Source organism: Bactrocera oleae, chromosome 2, assembly GCF_042242935.1.
Source record: "Bactrocera oleae isolate idBacOlea1 chromosome 2, idBacOlea1, whole genome shotgun sequence".
NCBI lineage: Eukaryota > Metazoa > Arthropoda > Insecta > Diptera > Tephritidae > Bactrocera > Bactrocera oleae.
The window spans coordinates 60,235,027-60,254,902 of NC_091536.1; the positions used below are offsets into that span (position 1 = coordinate 60,235,027).

Here is a 19,876-nt window from a genome sequence, read left to right on the forward strand (position 1 = left end):
ATCTTTCAAAAAACATGTAAAACATCTTTTTTGTAATCTATTTATTTTTAAATAAAATATTTATGACGAAAATAACATTTAATTCATTCCTTCTTATAATACCTTCACTACTTTCGTTAATGTTTTCGGCAACAGCCACTGTTCGACTAATATTCGTGTGGAACTGAGGTAGTAGTTAAACTTTCTCTCTTTTCTGGTGAAATATGCTAATTATCCCTATACGGGACCATCAAATATTTTGATAGCGGATAAGCCGAATCTGCTAATATTACGGCCATGGTCGCGAGCTGAACATCTCCGGAGGTGATCTTTTGGTAAATTGGGCTATTTTGCCAGACGTTAGCGTCGTGACAGATTCCAGGAAAGCCAATAAAGACGTCTAAAAATCGTAGGTTGCTATCGCAAATAGCCTAAATAGAAAAAATAAATCTAAAATTGAATATTGTAATAGGGTATATATATAATACAACTTTTTACCTGCATAATTATCGAAAAATTTCCTTTACGATCATAATAGCTGATTGCATCTTTTTTGGGGGTATTTATTTTAAAATGGATTCCATCCATGCATCCAACCACAAATGGAAACGGATTTGTTCTTTTTGATTGGAACTTTTCCATAATTCTTTGTTGCTCCACAAGCGTGAGCCAAAGTATTTCATTTTTTAGTTGGCATATGGCTTTGATGGTCATGAAAAAAGTTTATGTGCTGTTCCTTTTCCAACGCAGAATCGATCAGAGAGTTCTCGGTACGTTACGCGACTATTGCTTAGCTTCCATAAAGTAAGATACAGCGATTGTTTCAGGGAGTAGCGAGTGTCAAAGGTTAACCGATGCGGCTGCAGAGCATGCGCCAATTTCTAAACAAATCAAAAACATTTGTTGTATTATAAACAATAGGTTTTTAATTACAATACTTACGGCAAATGTGTGAGGAGTCATGCGAAAGTGGGAAAAGAATACATCGTTATCGTACTGCTCAATTGTGTTGAAGAAATTTTTTACTTTTGTTACACGTCTTTTGGGAAAACTTTAGCATAACGTCCCAGGCTTTCGGGGATAAAATGGGTATGTGTGGATAGAGGAGATCCTCCTATAGCCGCGGGAAACCTATAGCTTTCGAGATATTTGGGTTTAAAGTTCAAAATTTCGACTATTTAAAGTACGCATTTTTTCGATTTCAAATGAATTATACACTTATATTTTCCACTTTTATATCCACTAACACTTCACTAATTCATTTGTACACATTTATTTTACATTATATAGTGCAAAAATAGTTTAATTCAATAACTAAATTATTGTTAAATTCTATTAATTCTGACAATAACAAAAGGGTTGCAAAATTTCAATTAACCAGTGTTACCTTATCGACATCTTTTGTAATTGAACTGAAAGAAATTAAAACAGATAATACCCTAAATACAGGAATCCAAAACCTAGAGAAAGGTAGGTCGGTCCAACACCGGGGTGTACCAAAGTTTTTACGCACAGAAATTCTTTTTGCGTTGTTTCCTGTATCTAGGGTACAATCTCTGTGTTTATTTTATTTTTCTTCGTTTACAAAATATATTAGAATGGCAACACTGGTGTTTTGACATTCACAACCATTTTGTTATTGTCAAAATTAATAAAATTGAAGAATGATTTGAGAAAGCTATTTTTGCAGCATCTAATATAAAAAAAATTTCTAAAAACGAATTAGTCAAGTGTTGGTGGATATAAAAGTGAAAAATATAAGTGTATAATTCAAAAATACGTATTTTAAATAGTTGAAATTTTCAACTTTAAACGTAAATATCTCGAAAACTATAAGTTTCCCGCGGCTATATCTACATATATATATTCTTGATCTGGAGGTCTCCTCTATCCGCCCATACCCATTTTATCCCCGAAAGTCTGTGACGTTATTCTAAAGCCGACCCCGTCTTTTTTCGAAAATTGATTCCAATAAAAGATTCCGTTTTTTTCTGACGACTCTTCTTTTTTTTCAAAATTTAATAAAAAGTGTTCTTCACTTTTTTCCATTTCATCGACAATTAAATGAATTTCCGTTGAGCGAATTTTTTTGGCAAAATTTTGGCAACACAAACAGCACATCAGCAGAGTATCAGCAACGAAGTGTCAAATGTGCAACAGAGTTGCTGTACTGCTGTAATTATTACGTAGTTCGAACGCACCCTATCTTTGCATTGTAGGGAGGTCACGCAAGGGTTGACGTAAGCCCTTATAGGCGCCAGATCAGCGTTAATTGGAGCATGCTCAATCGAAAATTGCAACCCCAACTTATGGATGCGTATTGCATGTAAATAACATATTATGTGATTGTGTGTATGGATTGTAACGACTTTTTTTTAGATAAACATGTTCAAAGATATTTGAACATGCTTAATATTTTTAATATTTTAAATAAGTAAAAAATTCACTGTGTGTGGGACATAAGAAAGTAAGTTTACACCAAATTTCGTTAAAGAAAACTTATTTATGTATAAGAAAAATAAAAATCCCAAAAACATGGATATTTGAATTTTTCATTTTATTTTACAAAAATCAGAAAACGTGAAAGAAAATAACAGATATATTTATAAACTCCGTTTTTCTGTTTTTAAATAAGATCACATACATATGCAGTTATAAACGTGAGGCAAATATCACAAACATACATACATATGTGCATATTATATGTTGTAAGTATATCAATAAAACGCATTATGAGCTTTTTCTTTGTAATTTTCAAATTGACAATCTCTTTTTATGGACCAGCTGTGATCTGTCATCATGTGACGATTCCATCAACTTAACTTTCTTCCCTCTCTTTTAGATCTTGGTAGAACCCAACTCGCTGTTTCTCACTATAAATTTTTTACTTATAACTCGATACTTGATCATAAAAACAAGAGCAAATTCAATATTTTCTTGAATAAATTCCTAACCTGGGTACTTGAAACTTTCAAACTTTTCTAAGATAATCAGGACAATAAAGCAATATTTTTTTGTAGAGCTGTGTAATTATTACTGTCAATCTACACTCAAAATTCGTCTTTTGGTTAAGAAGCGCCAGAGTGTATGTTATGAACTCTTCCGCAACTTTGGGATTTTTGGTACTTTTGACAATGTGGGTGGATCCAAGCGCCTGGAACTAGGCAATTCTACAAAACGAAATGTTGTGGAACATAATATTTCTGTCAATGAATAAATGAGCCAGCTTTTAATGCGATTTGAATTTTCTCATCTGTAACGAAAATACACATGACTTAATAAAAGAAAAACACAGATGTCACTGATGCTCTGAACACAAAAATTACTGCACGACAGCGACATTTTCTTGTCGGTAAATGTCGTCTTGAAGCCAGCTTCTTGAGAATTTGATAGACGGCAGCGGCATATTAAACAGTTGATGTACACAATTTAGTTGTTGTCGTACTAAAACCTTTCACTTGAATGAAATTTAAATGTTTTGTTCAAGGTGAAAATTTTTGTGCAAAAAATAAGTATTTCGATTTATTTGTTTTATATTTTCAATTGTTATTAAAAATGATATATCAGATCTATTTTATGTTTCTGTTGGTGAAATAACGTTAAACTAGTTACGAGCTTTAAATAATTTTACATATCACTTATAAGTTGCATCACTACAGCTTAAAAATAGTTTTAATTTGGCGACAGCGTCAACTGCAGCACTGCTATCGTGAAGTCGTGCTGTTGTCTAAATAACTGTGCCCATAAGAACGTGTGTGTTTTAATATTTGACAGATGCTGCATGTCGCTTGTCGTCGTCTATGTGTTCAGCGTATAATATTTGAATTAAAATATTGTAATTATTGTACCCTGAACAGGGTGTATTAAAAAACGTAAATTATTAAATGGACGAGCTGAGTCTATTTAACCATGTCTTCCCGTCTGTTCGTCTGTATATATGTAAACTAGTCCTTCAATTTATGAGATGTCGGTCTGAAAGTTTGCAAGCGTCCTTTTTTTACTACACAAATTGAACGATCGGAATCAAATGTTTCATAAAATTCGACAAGGGTTATTGTCTAAGTGTAGGTGCATTTTCGAAGAAATTGTTCAGAGGCGAGTCACTATAGCATATAATACATACAAAGCTGACCGATCAAAATCAGTTCTTTTATAGAATCTTTTGAAGTTGTGAAGGCTGTTATAGCTTCTGTACAACCGAAGTTAAGGTTTTTTTTTGTTATACTCTTGAAACATGTTAGGTTAGATTAGGAGGTCGATCCTAAGAAGGATCACACTTGGACAGCTTAAACGCCGGTCCGTTTTGGTACTCAAAACTCCTATGACTGGATCAGTAAACGCTTACATGTCGACAAAGCGCTTTGTGCCTATGACAAACTTGTTGAGACGGCCAATATCAGTTTCGGCCAAATCTTCTGGTGTGTGTGATTGCCGAGATGTTTCAGTCTCAGCCTAGCAAAAGCCGGACAGTAGAAGAGAAAGTGGCGGGATGTTTCCACCTCACCCTCCGCGATACAAACATGTTACTAGAGAGTATAATAGTTTTGTTTCCCTAAAGGTAGTTTGTATCACATAAAAGTAATCGAGAGAGATATTGAGTTATATACATGAATGATCAGGATGACTATACGAGGTCTGAAATCTGGGCGACTGTCTGTCCGTCCGTCTGTCCGATTGGGTTTGTCCGTGCAAGCGATAACTTAAGTAAAAAATGAGATATCTTGATTAAACTTGCTACATAATATCCTGGCACCCAAAGGTGGACGGTCATAACCGGACCACTGCAACGCCTACCTTTAAACGAAAACCATTAAAGCGTCATAACTAAGCACTAAATTAAGATACAAAACTGTAATTTGGTACAGGTAATCGCAGTAGCGAGACATACTTACATGCTAAACATTTTCTTAAATGGGCGTAGCGTCGCCCTCTAAATTGTTAAACAAACATATCTTACAAACCGCTGAAGATAACTCAACCAAACTTACTGTGAGGAAGTCTCTTTACCACTTCTTCACACACTGTGTAAACTCAGGCAATAACCACGCTTACTCCCCATATAACGGTGATGTTGAAAACCACCAAAAAATTAGATGACAACCAAGCCTACTTCTCATATAAGAAACTATTAAATTTCATCTGTTTATTTCACTTTACAATATATAAATCCTATACCAATGAAGTTATCAGAATAAAACTTTACATAAATAGTGCCTTCAAGGTATTTCATCTTGCGTCCACAAACTGCCGAACCATAACTTGTGCCAAAAATGTGTAAAATCGGGTCATAAGGGAAGTATTGACTCGATATACCTAACATACCGCTTCTATCGGTCAATATGCACGAAACCTTAATGAAATTTAGATAGAATCTGTTTATAATAATAGTGTATCCTCTTGCCTTAAAAGGATGAACTCACGGATCTACTTTCCCTAGTTTAATATAAAGTTTTGCCAACACACCTAGGCAAGTTGCAAGACTATGTAATGCTCGGTAACGCCCAAACTTAGCCCCTATTTACTTGTTATACTCTCGCAACCTGTTGCTACGGAGTATAATAGTTTTGTCCACCTAACGGTTGTTTGTATCACCTAAAACTAATCGAGTTAGATATAGGGTTATATATATATAAATTATCAGGATTAAGAGACGAGTTGAAATCCGGGTGACTGTCTGTCCATCCGTCCGTCCGTCTGCGCAAGCTGTAACTTGAGTAAAAATTGAGATATCTTTATGAAACTTGGTAGACATGTTTCTTGGTACCGCGAGACGGTTGGTATTGCAGATGGGCGTAATCGGACCACTGCCACGCCAACAAAACGCCATTAATCAAAAACAAATAAATTGCCAGAACTAAGCTCAGCAATAAGATACAAGACTGTTATTTGGTACACAGGATCACATTAGGAATGGTATGAGATGACTTTATAGGAACCACGTTCAAAATTAGACAATGTGCGTGGCACAGCCCACTTTTAGGTGAAAACCCATATCTTGGGATCTGCTTAACCGATTTCAACCAAATTCCGTGCATAACGTTCTTTTCATATTTCTATGTTATGGTGCGAAAATGGGCGAAATCGGGCTACAACCACGCCTATTTCCCATATAACACCATTTTCAATTCCATCTGATTCTTTCCTTTTCCACTATGCATATCAAGCAACAATGATTATATCGGGGTAAAACTTTGCCTGAATAATACGTTTGAAGTATGCCACCTTGTGATCAAAAATTGTCTAAATCGAACCAAAACTGTTCAAGCCCCTAAGTACTAAATATGTGAACCCCAGTGTCTATAGTTGACCTTCTACCGAAAAGTTCAGCCAATCCCCAAAGAAATCTCAAACGAGTATACCATTTGACTTCGCGAGAGTATAAAATGTTCGGTTACATCCGAACTTAGCCCTTCCTTACTTGTTTTTATATTAAAGTTAAGGGCTGAATTATTAAAATTATATATTGTATTATTATATGTATATATATATGTGTATATATATATATATATATTATATTAACTTATAAAAATTATATACCGAAAACTATTTGTTTTTTATGCTTTTTATGATTATTCTGCCTAATTCTTTGTTTATATAGCGTGACAAAGGGTTTTGTTAATGTAAAATTATTTCATTTACAAAACTTTACTGCCGCTTAGATAATGAACTAAACCAGCACACTCAATTATATCTAAACATTAATATTGCATAACTTCAGCAAACGGTTAATTTTATTCACCAACAGTACCTAACAGCTAATATTAATGAACATCAAATGCGTTGAATCGACCCAATTCGTCAAACTTCTTGAATTGACACCGGAAATCTTAAGTTGTATGTGTTTAAATATGTACATATCATACGTAATATTTTAAGAGTGTATGTACATGTAATTAATGTGTGCGGCAAGGCAAGTGCTTCCCCTAGTGGGAAAGTGGAAATAAGAGCGTAAAAGTAAAAAATTCCAGTAAGCCGCCAAATGCCGTTACCACGTGCCAATCGTGAATGGTGTAAAATATCAGAGAACTGATTTCGATTTTTCATGGTTACGTTGCGCTATAAGTGTGTCTTTGATATTTGAAGAACTATATTGCAAACTATTTATGCAAATCACTTCCCATTTTGTCATTTAAATATTTCCAAAGTGTGTAGACACTGACAAGTGTTGGAGTAGGCAAGCCTACGTACCTGAAAAAGTGATATTCACACTTTGTTGACTAAATTACTCTCTGCCATAAATTTTTGATATATAAAATTTTCATCTTATTTTCCACGCTCGATTCAGGCAATAAGAAATTTGCGAAATTTTTCACAAAATTGTGACGGTTTGAGAATGGTAACAGCACACAGGGTGCGTTCCACGGCTGAGTTTATGACTCCTCAGTCACCAGGTGGCTCTCTACTGCTTTCTATCTAAAGTCTCGAGTTCGTACGAAAATGTATTACTTGAAAATTTTAAGTGAATATTAGTCTCCTACATAACTTAATCAAACCAAACTAAGCTTAGATTAATTTAAAACATTCTCCGCTTGTATAGTTAAGCTTAGATGTCGCTTCTGCCAAGAAGATATTGTCTATGACCACAGTGTAGTTCTATCAAAACTAACCTTCTCCTAAACTGATCCAAAACTTTTTCTTACTTTATGCATATCTTATCCAACTCTCTTTGGAGCTAACCCTCTACTCGTTCCTGGAAAAAGCCACAGCGCAATTTGCATATATAACAAAACACCGCTTGCTTTCATTCGAGCCCACTGGGCAGCCAATTATTTGTGTAAATAAATAGTCGACACTTGCTGTGCTTCATGTTAAACAAGCTGTCAGCTGCAACAACATTCAAGTGGTAATAGATGCTGGCATTAGTAATCTTGTGGTCCAGCCTTGCGCCTTTGCATTTGTTCAGCTTAATTATGTCAAATTATTCCATAAAACTAACTGTATGCTTACCTGCCTACAAGCTTGTAATTTTTTTTTTTTAATTTTTCCACGCTTTTACTTTCATGGAAAATTGCATTTCCACATATAAAATGCAACAAAATATTCAAGTTCAAGTTAGTTGGTGCTAGACGTCGCATGGCAGTTGTAATCTAAATCTACAATACATCTAACGAAATCCGATGTTGACGAAGGAAACAAAATTGATATATTGAATTTGGAAATATTAATACTGTTATTTATGTGTTCAAGAAAACTGTTCAGTGAATTATTATGTGTTGTAAGATTTTTGGTGGTAAAACTATGTTGAAGGCAACTATAATAGCAAACAACAAGTGAAATTCAAACTTTTCACACATGATTGAATCCGTTGATTTCTTTTGTTAGAAAAGTATTTGCACTTCTATAGAGAGCGAAAAAACCAAATTGACTTTCGAAAAGTCTAAAATGAGGAAAATGTGAATGTGTTGAGAGGGTATTATTTTAGTCTACTACTTAAAAAAAAAAAATTTTTAAAAAGTTTTTTTCATATTTTGATAGTTTAGATATTCAAAAATATTGCTCTAAAAGAATTCTTAAAAATTCAAGTTAGTTTTAATGATATAGTCGTTTTAGTGTCGTTGCAATTAAGCGGTTTGATCGGACGAGGAAGCTTTAAAAACTTTTCCCCGAAACCACTTTTTTCGATGCGGTCGTCATAATATTTCAAGTTCTATTTAGCCGCTTTGTTTATTTTAAAATTTTAAGAATATTCTTTAATAATATTCAACCCACAAAAACTGCAACTTCCTGGGTTGTAACATTTTTTAAAAATGCATTAAGAAAAAAAATGTTTGGAAAAAGATTTACACCGATTTCAACCATTTTAGGCCGATAGTTTTCATCTGCGAAATGCAAATCAAAATGGTCTTATGCGTAATGTTGTGCTGGGTAACAACTTGAAGATGTAATGCATATTCCTTTGCTCTGAGACGCCATGGACCGAATGTTTTTTATGCAACTTGATTGGTGACTGAGCTATTGCACTTTTTTTGAATAATGTCGTTACATAGTCCGTTTCTGATCATGTCTTTTTCTCCTCAAGAAGATGCTCATTTGTCAGAACCGGCGATAACGGATCATTACTTGCTATACAAACTGAACGATCGAATAAAAGGGTTTATATGGGAAACTTTATCATTTGAGGATATATCTTCACGAAATTCGGCATTGGTTATTGTTTAAGGTAATGGTGCAATCTTAGGAGAATCAGAGAAATTGTTCAGATCGCTGTAACGCTATAACATTTACATAGCTGCCACTAAAAATGGATCGATCAAAATCAAGTTCTTGTAAGAAACATTTTGTATATATGGGGGGTATTGCCATATAGCTTCGGTATGACCGAAGTTAACGTTTTTTCTTTTTTTACTCATGTTGTTGCGTGAACGAACGGAGGATTACCTAAAATCAATTTTGTACGTCGTTCTAATTAGCTTAACATCTTTAACTCCACCATATATTATATATGGTTCGTATAAATAAACAACCGTTAAGACCAAAACTACTACACTGTCGTGTAGAAATTTTTAAAAAGGGGTGACACCATCTTCTAAAAAATATAATAATCGTATGTTCTAAACTACATTCGAATCAAAATTTATGTTATCTTTTCGATGTAACATCCTTTTGAATTCCATTGCATTGTTTTACTTTACAATAGGTAAAAAAGCACAAAGAAAGATATCGATATAGAATAGGATAAGATCACTTCAAAATTACTGAACTAGGCTCCATATATCTAACACAAGAATTTTTTTATTCTTCTTGCTTTTACTGTATATACTATTTGAATACACAAACAGGGAAATATTGCATTTCATTAACACTTATTTTAATTGCGTGCAACATTGTGTCTACAGTTACTTTATTGTACAAGTTACAGCGTCCCTAACGAATTTGAAAACAAAATTGAAGAAAGAAACGCCGCTGAAGTAATCGCCACAATTATCTTCCATTCCACAAAACCATACCAACATAACCAATATAGGAATTTTGATATATATACTCGTACATACATATACGGACCATCACCGCAATAGAAACTTAGTGCGATTTACCTGTAATTCACCCAACAATACCAACGTCAGACAAAGTCATTATCAATTCTTGGGTCAAGTGACACAAGAGCCAATGTACCGTGTCCAAGTAAAAGTTTAAGGTAATAGTAATAAAATAAAAACACGAGGCAGGCTATTAAGGTCAGACGCTGAAATAAAGAGATGAAGATGGAAACTATTAAACATTAAAGTATCAAAATAAGAACAGTTATAAAAATAGCAATAAAATAGAGCAAAAAAGGAAAACATAATTAAAAGGTGTTATCACATAGTTTCTAATTTGCGCCCCTCTATTACTCGAATATAATATTCTATTGATATTTTCAATTAAGCTTGATGGGTGTGAAATGTGTGACCCTCTGATTTACTGTACTATTGAAGATTAAACAAGAAAAAACGTTAAGTTCAGTTACATCGTAGCTAGAATACTCTTCCCAAATAAAAAAGTTGTCCATTGTTGCAAGAACTTGTTTTTGATCGTTTAGTTTCTATGGCAGCTGCATGCTATAGTGATTTGATCAGAAACAGTTATTCGGATATTGTGGCGCTATTTCGTAAATTTTGTAAAGATTATTTGTCAAATAAAAAAGTTTTCCTTACAAGGGCATGACTTTCATCGCTCTGTTGGTATGGGAGCTATATGCAATAGCAGTCCAATGTCGACGGTTCCGACAAGCGAGCAGCCTCTTGGTGAGAAATCGATGTGTGCAAAATTTCAGATCGATATCTTATAAACTGAGGGACTAGGGACGAACATAGTTAAATCAACTCAAATCATTTAAATTTTATAGGGTTTTCGATGTTTTCTTCTTGATGTTACAAACTTCGTGGCACACTTAATATACCTCGTTGAGGGTGTAAATATTGATACGTTAAAAACAAATTTATATTTACCATATATTTTGATAAATAAAATGCGAGAATCATATTCCTTTGTGGTTCTTAAAATACGAAAGTTTTAAACATAAAGTTTTTAACATAGAAAAAATATATCACTTCGAAGACTTCTGTAAGTAATATTGAAATCAATACTTTCTAGTATAAGAAGATAATATATCCTGCTTTTGAGCTTAATTTTTTTGGTTTTTATCAAAATTGTAAATTTTTAAATACAATAATACTCGTAAATATATAATATGTATATAATTTAATTAATAAAACTTTGGTTGAAATTGTTGCGTCCATATTTTATTATCTAAATTCGCAGTGGTATCTTTCTATTTTAGTCATCTTATTGTTTATTTAGTAATGTCCTCTTATATAATTTATGTGAGTATTGCTGTATTACAATCTCAATTATATAACATTATTTGGTTGGACAGCAGCAATGCATTAGATCTTTCTCATCTTCCAATATCTTACAGTAACAAAACATATGAAGAAATAAAAAGGACATAAAGTTGTTTAAGGTTTTGAACAAAATTGTAGTTTCATCAAAATAAAAGAACATTATCTATATATTTTGTTTAAATTCTACCGGCATTGTGAATGCCCCAAATCTTACATTCGCTTCCAAAATAAATCTATAAAAACATGTATTCCAAAAACTTAGTATCTGAAGTGTGTCCAATCTCAATGAATATCTAATCTATGGTATGTTGCCGGAGTGACCTACAAGTATATAGCTATGTGTCTGAATGAAATTGTAGTAACGATTGCGTGAGCGCGGCAAAGCACAATAAATAAACAAGTAAGGAAGGGCTAAGTTCGGATGTAACCGAACATTTTATACTCTCGCAAAGTCATACGGTATACTCGTTTGAGATTTCTTTACATATTTTGCTTGATTTGAATAGTGGAAAGTGAAAGAATCAGATGGAATTTAAAATGGTGATATAGGGGAAATAGGCGTGGTTGTACTCCCATTTTTGCACTATAACATAGAAATATGAGAGGAATGTTATGCACCGAATTTGGTTAAAATCGATTAAGCAGATCCCAAGATATGGGTTTTCACCTAAAAGTGGGCGGTGCCACGTCCACTGTCTAATTTTGAAGTCGGCTCCTATAAAGTCATCTCATACCATACCAGAGATAACATTTAATGTCTCTGGGGTTTTAGTGCTTGATTTATCACGCATATGGTAGTTTTTAACAGTACCGTTATATGGGCAGTGGGCGGGGCCTATTTCACCCATTTTACACTGTCGATAGTGGTGCTAAAAAAATTAGCTTTCCGCGAATTTTGTTATTATAGCTTTAGTGATTTAGGGCCACGCCCACTTTTAAAAGCATTTTTAAACTACAGATCGCCCCCTCCTTAATGTGATCTGCAATACCATCAGCCGTCTTACGGTACCAAGAAACATGTGTACCAAGTTTCGTAAAGATATCTCAATTTTTACTCAATTTACAGTTTGCACGGACGGACGGACAGACAGTCAACCGGATTTCGACTCGTCTCTTCATCCTGATCATTTATATATAACTCTATATCTAACTCGATTAGTTTTAGGTGATACAAACAACCGTACGTCAACAAAACTATTATACTCTGTAGCAACATGTTGCGAGAGTATAATAAAACAGTGACAACTGATCGCTTGATAATATGGAGACTCTAACACGTGTAGATTTTTTATTATTTCTTCTTTTTTCTTCTTTAATTTATCGTTTTTTCTTTATGTGCAGCGATGCATTGCGTACGGATGAATGTTGGTTATATTTATTTCGATACCGTGCGCTTGAAGCTTTGAGCCTTTCTCTTCGACAGACCAGAGTGTTGATATTATTACTTAAGAAATTTTGTGTAAAAATTGAATTTCCTTTCTTTAAACTGTAATTTTCTGCTTTTCTATTGATGTTTTGATTTCTCGTTGTAACACACAGACGGTGATGACCAAGTGGTTGAATCAGCAACTGAATAGAAATCAACACCGCCGGACAAACAACAACACAATGTAATTATAAGTGTAGTAAAAATAAAAGATTCTTTGAGGTGTGCAGCTGTAAGCTGATAAAATATCGAGCACACTGCCAGTTCAGGTTATTTGTGAATCAACTTTGAACGAATGATGAACTGCGTCGGCGAGCAGTTGCCAAAAAACTGTGACGGTTAATGAAACCTCCGTGGTAAAGAAATAATTAAAGCAAATTAAAATCTTAAAGAGTGAATATTTCCAAATCGGTGAAAGATGCTGCTGCTTGTATTAATCGCGTTTGCACCAATTTTCACACTGCAAACCGAAGTGATTTTAAATTACGATGGCTTTAAGTCAGTCGCCACTGTGCCATCTGCATCAGCAGCTTACACCTCTGCCTCCTACGTTACATCAGCAGCAACAACCACAACGAACGCACAACAGCAGGTGCAATGGCCACCCACGGCAGTACACAACAATTGGTATATCCTGAATGCCGCCGCCAACGCTGCGGTTTCCGCGGTTATTACCACTCAGGCAGACGCCGCACGCTTCAATAAACAGCACAGGCGACAAAAAACAATGACGCGGGATAAGCAGCCACACAGCACATCACGCTACACCCATGATACACCACACGCGGCACAGCAACAACAAAATCCGGTAAATTATTACACTTACAACAGTAGCAACAGCGGAAATTACCGTTCGCCGTCACCGGATATGCGCTTTGTTGCGCCATATATATTGGCAATAAGTAATCAGCGACACTCCTCGATGCTATCTAGCGAAAGGAGTAGGCGGCGAGAGCACAGCAACGGCACGACTGACAAAATTGTCACTAACTTCAATAACCGAGAGTATGTCAACACTTATACCAGTAACAACAATTACCACAACAAAAGTGTAACGCAATACAATAAGTATGGTGACAAAGAGCAAGCGACAATAAATAAAGTAAACAATGCCGACACCATTGTTACACAACCACAGCATCGAGCGTTGTTTGCTTTGCAGGATATTGAAAGCAAAAGTGATGAGGATGGCAACGAAGATGGCATTGGCGAGAGGAGTGACGCCGATATTGAGGAGAACGCAGAGATTCGAAGCATGGAAAGTATGATTCTTGTGCCATTGGGAAAAGCCTTGGATAAAGTGCGACACTTTTTTGAGGTTTTCAGACGCATCATCAGCGATGATGAATCAGGTAGGGGAAATCATCATTATTCACTGCACAAGGCTGATTTGTGGTCAAAATTGTGTGGACTTTTGGAATTTGTATTGAATATTTTATGCACCTTGTTTTGAATACATGTTTGACATACATATGTATATCCAGGGCATTGAGGTGTCAAATTAGACAGTTAAAGTTCATATGACAAATGCCTCAAATTAGCAACATATTTAAAATAAATAATATTTACAATCTAAGGTTCATCACCTTCTTAAGTAGAAATATTAGAGATATTTTTCGAATCTGACCTACCTACATACATCTGTATATTCATCATATTAGTGCTGTAGCCAGGTGCATACCAATACAATAATTTTTATCACGAATGTCATAATACTAATTGAAATATTCTCGGTTAATGTTATCGAGATAACTTATAAGATATAACATCAACCAAAGTAAGAAATTTAAGTGGGGTCGAAAAGATGACAACGGTGCACATAAAATTGATATTGATTGATACTACTATTGATTTTTTTTCTCATAAAAATTTTTAGAAATAAAAAATCTATAATTTTAAGATGTTTGATGTTTTGAGATATTTGAAATCAATTTAAATTGCACACTACCGTTTATTGACTGTACTTGACAAATGTATTATCTGTAGTGAGTGACTATCTGAATAGTATTGTAAAACCAATGCATCGGGAGAGAAGTGGAAAACTATTTCAACTAAAAGTGGAAAACGTGCAAACAATGAGTCACCTAAACTCAATGAAAAAAAAACAAATTCCCATACTCCCAAACACATTCGACATCTTAAGTGATGATGACGATCAGCCAGGACGTGCTGAATGCTCCAAAGCCACCATCGTACCTGTGGTTTATATCATAAGCGAAATGATAAACTTTATTTCTAGTGTAATTGCCAAAAAAGATTTTAGGAAGGATTTCTTTCAATTCGTTCTTTAGTTCGTAAAATTTTTTTATTGTTAAAACAGCTTTGTGAGCAGGTGCAGTGTCTTGATGAAAAATGATTTGTTTGTGCTGCAAACCCGGTCTTTTCTCACGAATTTTTCCATACAGCTGATCCAAAAGGCTGCAATAATATTCAGAGTTGATTGTTTTACCTTTCTGTAGATATTATAGCTAATCGAACTAAAACGTAGAAAATAATTTTTAATTACAAAGAGTTTATATTATTGTAGTAGCAGATCAAACAATCAATCATAATTAAGTACTTTAAATAAAATTATAATAAAATTAAAGTTATTAAGAGAATAATTAAATTCAGAGTAAAAAACATGGAGTTGCAACCATTTAAGTTACATTGATTTAAATGATTAACTAGTCAGCTTCTAAACTAATAAAGCTTACTATACATTGGATTATTTCATGAATATATTTTCTCACAGCCCTATGCCTTGAAAATATGTACATACTTGTATATGTATATGTATTATTAATTAAAAACTTTTTCGCATGTTTTAACCTTATTTGCAGACTTTGCAAGCGGCGACCTCGTTACATTGAGGAGCAGCGACGAGGCCTTCGCAAACACAGCATCCGCCACGTTACCACAGCCAGCATCTGTAGACACAGTCATTCCTGTTGGTGACAACACGCATTTGTCGCTAGAAGTTCAAGGTCAGCGAAGCCCTCCCACCGCTATCGATAAGCCACGATTAACTGCGGTTACAGCATCAACACAGGCAACACCAATTGCAAGCGCAGAAAACTCAGCCATATCATTAACATCCACTGCCTTGGCCATTGGTCGAGGCAAAAAGTTGAAAAAGAAATTGAAAAAATTCATGCTTCCATTGTTGTTGGCATACAAGCTGAAGTTCATAGCATTAGTGCCGCTGCTAATTGGTGGCCTAACACTGCTGGTCGGCAGCACCGGCCTGGCCGGCTTCTTTTTTGCCCTCTTCTTGACGGTGATGAGCCTGAAGGGTGGCGGTGTGAACAAATCGATTGCAATTAAGAAAGTTTGGTAAAATCCGAGCTGCCAAAGCATTTTGCGGTTACCTAGGCGGAACAGGGGCGCGGCACACGCTATTAGCTAATTTTTTTTTATTGGTCAACATGATTTGTCATGAATTACGGTAGCTCTTTGCAACTTGCAAGTGACATAGAAGTGGGCGAATGAAATTGCCCAATCGCTCAACTTCAAGTGAGGCGAGTATAATTTGGGCAGTATTGTGGTTGATAAAAGCAAAGTCAAAGCCATTTTTATGTTCAGCTTATAAAACAATAGACTAACAGTTGCAACTTTTTTAAACTCTTGTGTGCATTGTAAACGTTTATTTTTATTCAATTGCCACACGACAAATTAATTTAAGCCAATTACTTCACAAAAAAGCTGCTACATTTTAAAATGAATAAATACAATTAGTCAACTCGGTAAATTATTGAAGCGCGTATATGAATCCGTATTGAGCTATGTTAGTTGGAATGCACGTTACGCAAAAAAGTGATGAACACTTTAGAGACCGTAGATAACGGGTTTGCTTTTGTATTCGCAACAATTACTTTATTTCGCAATTTTGTGCCTATTTATAAATATATTTTATTTAATATTTAAAATAATAATTTGAGTAAATTTTTATACAATATTATAAATGTATTGATAATAATAGTTTTAGTATTTATTGTAAAAAATCAACAATAAATGACGGAAATATTCTTAAAAATTGCCTGTCGGAATGAAGTGTTCCCAATTTCTATTTTTATTAAAATTTGTCGACATCTCTCATCATAACTGGCGATTATAATTACTAAAATAGATTTTAAAAATAAAATTTTTAGATTCAAGCTGTATGTTAGAATCAGAATGAATGTTAGAATGTGACGTTAATTCTGCTATTTTCGATTATAATGGAAAAGAGTGAATTTCGAGTTTTGATAAAACATTGTTTGCTGATGGGGAAAACCTAGTTAATGTAAAGTAATGCGCAAATGTTGTGGCATATTTGCTGCACCACATGCAAAAATTTCCTACTGAACCTGCCAGCATAAATAATGCGCCAAGAGCTCGTACTTGGAGAGATTTTTGTAGTTGTGTCAAAGAACGTATGTTTGAGCATCAAGCGGAAAAAATTTCGTTTTGTTTGACCCACTCTAATATTAATGTACATATATGGTGGCTTCAACATACTTGCACAAATATTTTTTATTTTTTTTATATATACCTAGTTCCATATATATCTACTCAAATCAACTGTCATTTGCAACAACAGTAACAAAATTGCCTTAAAATTGTTTCCTTTGCAAATGCAACCGAAATGAAATGCAAGCTACTGAACTTGCGAGGAAAAAAAAAATTTTCAAAATAAAATTACAGTTTTTGCGCCAAAACTACTAAACATTGTTGACATGATGTTGGCACATTGCTGTTTGCAAAGCGCAGCAAACTATCATATATAACTGGACTGGGTGGTCTGAGTTGAACAAACGAACAAGTGTTTGAAACAGTTATGTAAAAGTTGTCGCAACCCACAACAAACAAGGGGGGAAGGGCTTCGTGAAAATTAAAGGCGGTGTTTATAATGAAAATGTTACATATGAATGCAGTATTAGACGAAAGAAAGACGGAAATTATTATATTACGTATATGGGGCATAGGGGAACATATAGACTAATTTCTTTTTTTAATTTTCGAATCAAACATCATTATTTCTGAAACCAAAGGTTCACTCAATGCCAATAAAATATTTAGGTGATGCGTGTTTTGGGAGACTACTACTAAAATGGGTGGTACCACGTCTATTGTGCAAGTTCAGTTGTTTTGTATATATGAAGGTGTGCGATCTTATTATCCTATGTCACCTATTTTAATAATGTATCAAGAAATACCAGAGAAAAATATTTTCACTAAGTTTCGTTAAGATAACTTTTGTGAGGTATTATAAATATATGTATATGAATCCACACCCACTATTCAAAAAACATTTAGGTACAGATGTCCCTCTCTATGGGGTTAGTCTGTGCCAAATATAAGATAACGGCAAATGAAGGCATCGCTATGCCTATTTGCCCATTTGCAATACTACAGACAGATAACCCTGACATTGTTACTCCATGAGGTTGCCATATACATATTTATGTATGTAACTCTTTAGTATAGGGTCTATACTTATGTTGATTACTTTAAGATGTTGCAAAAAACTTTTATAACATTATACTCACACGAGACGAAACTTCGCATACGTGTTTCTTGGCACACAAGGAGGGTTGGTGTCGCAGATGAGGAGAATCGGACCTCTGCCACGTCAACAAAGCGTCATTTATTAAAAACATATAAAGTGCCATAACTTATATCCATACCAAGATAAAAGGCTGTTATTAAATATAACGAATGGCATAAGCGAGGCACATCTATGGTTGAAACAATTTTTAAGGAGGCGTGCTTTCGCCCCTAATAAGTTTAATGAATGTGAATATGGGTCAATTTGAATTATAAACTCCGTCCAATCCCCATATACCCGTTCTGCTAAAAACTATTAAAAGTGCGATAAATCTATAAACAAATTCACTAGAGAATAAAAATTTGACATCCGAAATAGTACGAAAGGGTTATATACCAGCTGGTGTCAAACTTATTTCGGGACCTAATTGACCGATTTCGACCAAATTATATTATATTATACTATTATATATAAAAACGGCGAAATCTTGCAAAAATCACGCCCGCTGCCCATATAACAAAATTTTAAATTCCATTTAATTCCTTTACTTTCCAGTATACAAATGAAGAATCAATCGAGGTATCCGGATAGAACTTATCTCTAATTAACATCTTATGACCAAAAATTGTCCAAAGCGGTCCAAAACTATGTCAGATCCCAGATACCGAATATGTGGACCTCAGTTCCTATTGTGAACTTTTTTCGAAAATATCTCCCTTATATCAAGTTCTAAAATTTTGAAGTGATTAGAATACATATAATCTATTTTTTAATCTAGACCGTTCTCACTACCGCTGGAGATTTATAAAACAGCTGTTTTTGACTAGCCGATCGAAGCAGTGACATTTTTCTATTAGACCGGTTTCGGATGCCTCACTCCACATTACTCTTGTTTTTAAAAATATTTTCCGCTATTTTCACTTATTTATTTTATATTCCATAATTTTTTTAATTTTTATTTTATTTGTTTGTTAAATTTTTCCTTTCTCTTTGACAGTTTGGTGTTTAAATCAGCTGTGATAATGTGATAAATTTCCCTACTGACAAACAGATGGCGCTAAGTAGGAGAAATCTTGCTAGATCTAGTAGATTTGTAAGATAATCTACTCAACAGCCCGCATATAATAGACAAAAATTTCTCGTAGATACTCCTAAAATTGGGTCAATACTATCTTTAACTCTTATAGACATAATTTAATAATTTCAAACTTATAAGATTTTCAAACTTCTGGTTGGCTTTATACCATTTATATTGGTCAATATGTATAATATTTTAGCAAAATTAACTAAACGTATAATATTGGATATACTATATGGGAGTTTAATGTTGAAAATATATGTAATTGGTCTACGAATTACCCCGCCCCCATATTTTCGTTATACTAACTAGCCATATGCCGAATATGTCGGTCTGTGTGTGTGTCTGATATTGTAATGAAATTGAGTGGACAAACTTTCATTAAAATTCTAAAATTATATAAATAGGTTAGCGCTGAATATAAATAGAGTTGGTCTAGACCTTGTCTCGCCGAAAGAAAGTTTTGAAGAATCAGTTGCTAATTATTTGTTATGTACCTCTGCGTCGCAATTAGGAATTAAATTCTATAGCTTATGCATTAACTTGGTACTATGACCTGT

At 34.2% G+C, this 19,876-nt stretch overlaps 1 protein-coding gene and 1 pseudogene across 1 annotated transcript; one reads left to right on the top strand and one right to left on the bottom strand.

The window, feature by feature from the left end:
• Positions 1-93: 93 nt before the first annotated feature.
• Positions 94-4,501, bottom strand: LOC138856904 (uncharacterized; annotated as a pseudogene).
• An 8,204-nt stretch (positions 4,502-12,705) lies between these two features.
• On the top strand, positions 12,706-16,658 carry LOC106626309 (uncharacterized). Its single transcript, XM_036378348.2, has 2 exons — positions 12,706-14,081; positions 15,552-16,658. Exons 1-2 carry the CDS (start codon positions 13,148-13,150, stop codon positions 16,046-16,048), a joined length of 1,431 nt encoding a protein of 476 aa, XP_036234241.2. The 5' UTR covers positions 12,706-13,147; the 3' UTR covers positions 16,049-16,658.
• The last annotated feature ends 3,218 nt before the right edge of the window (positions 16,659-19,876 follow it).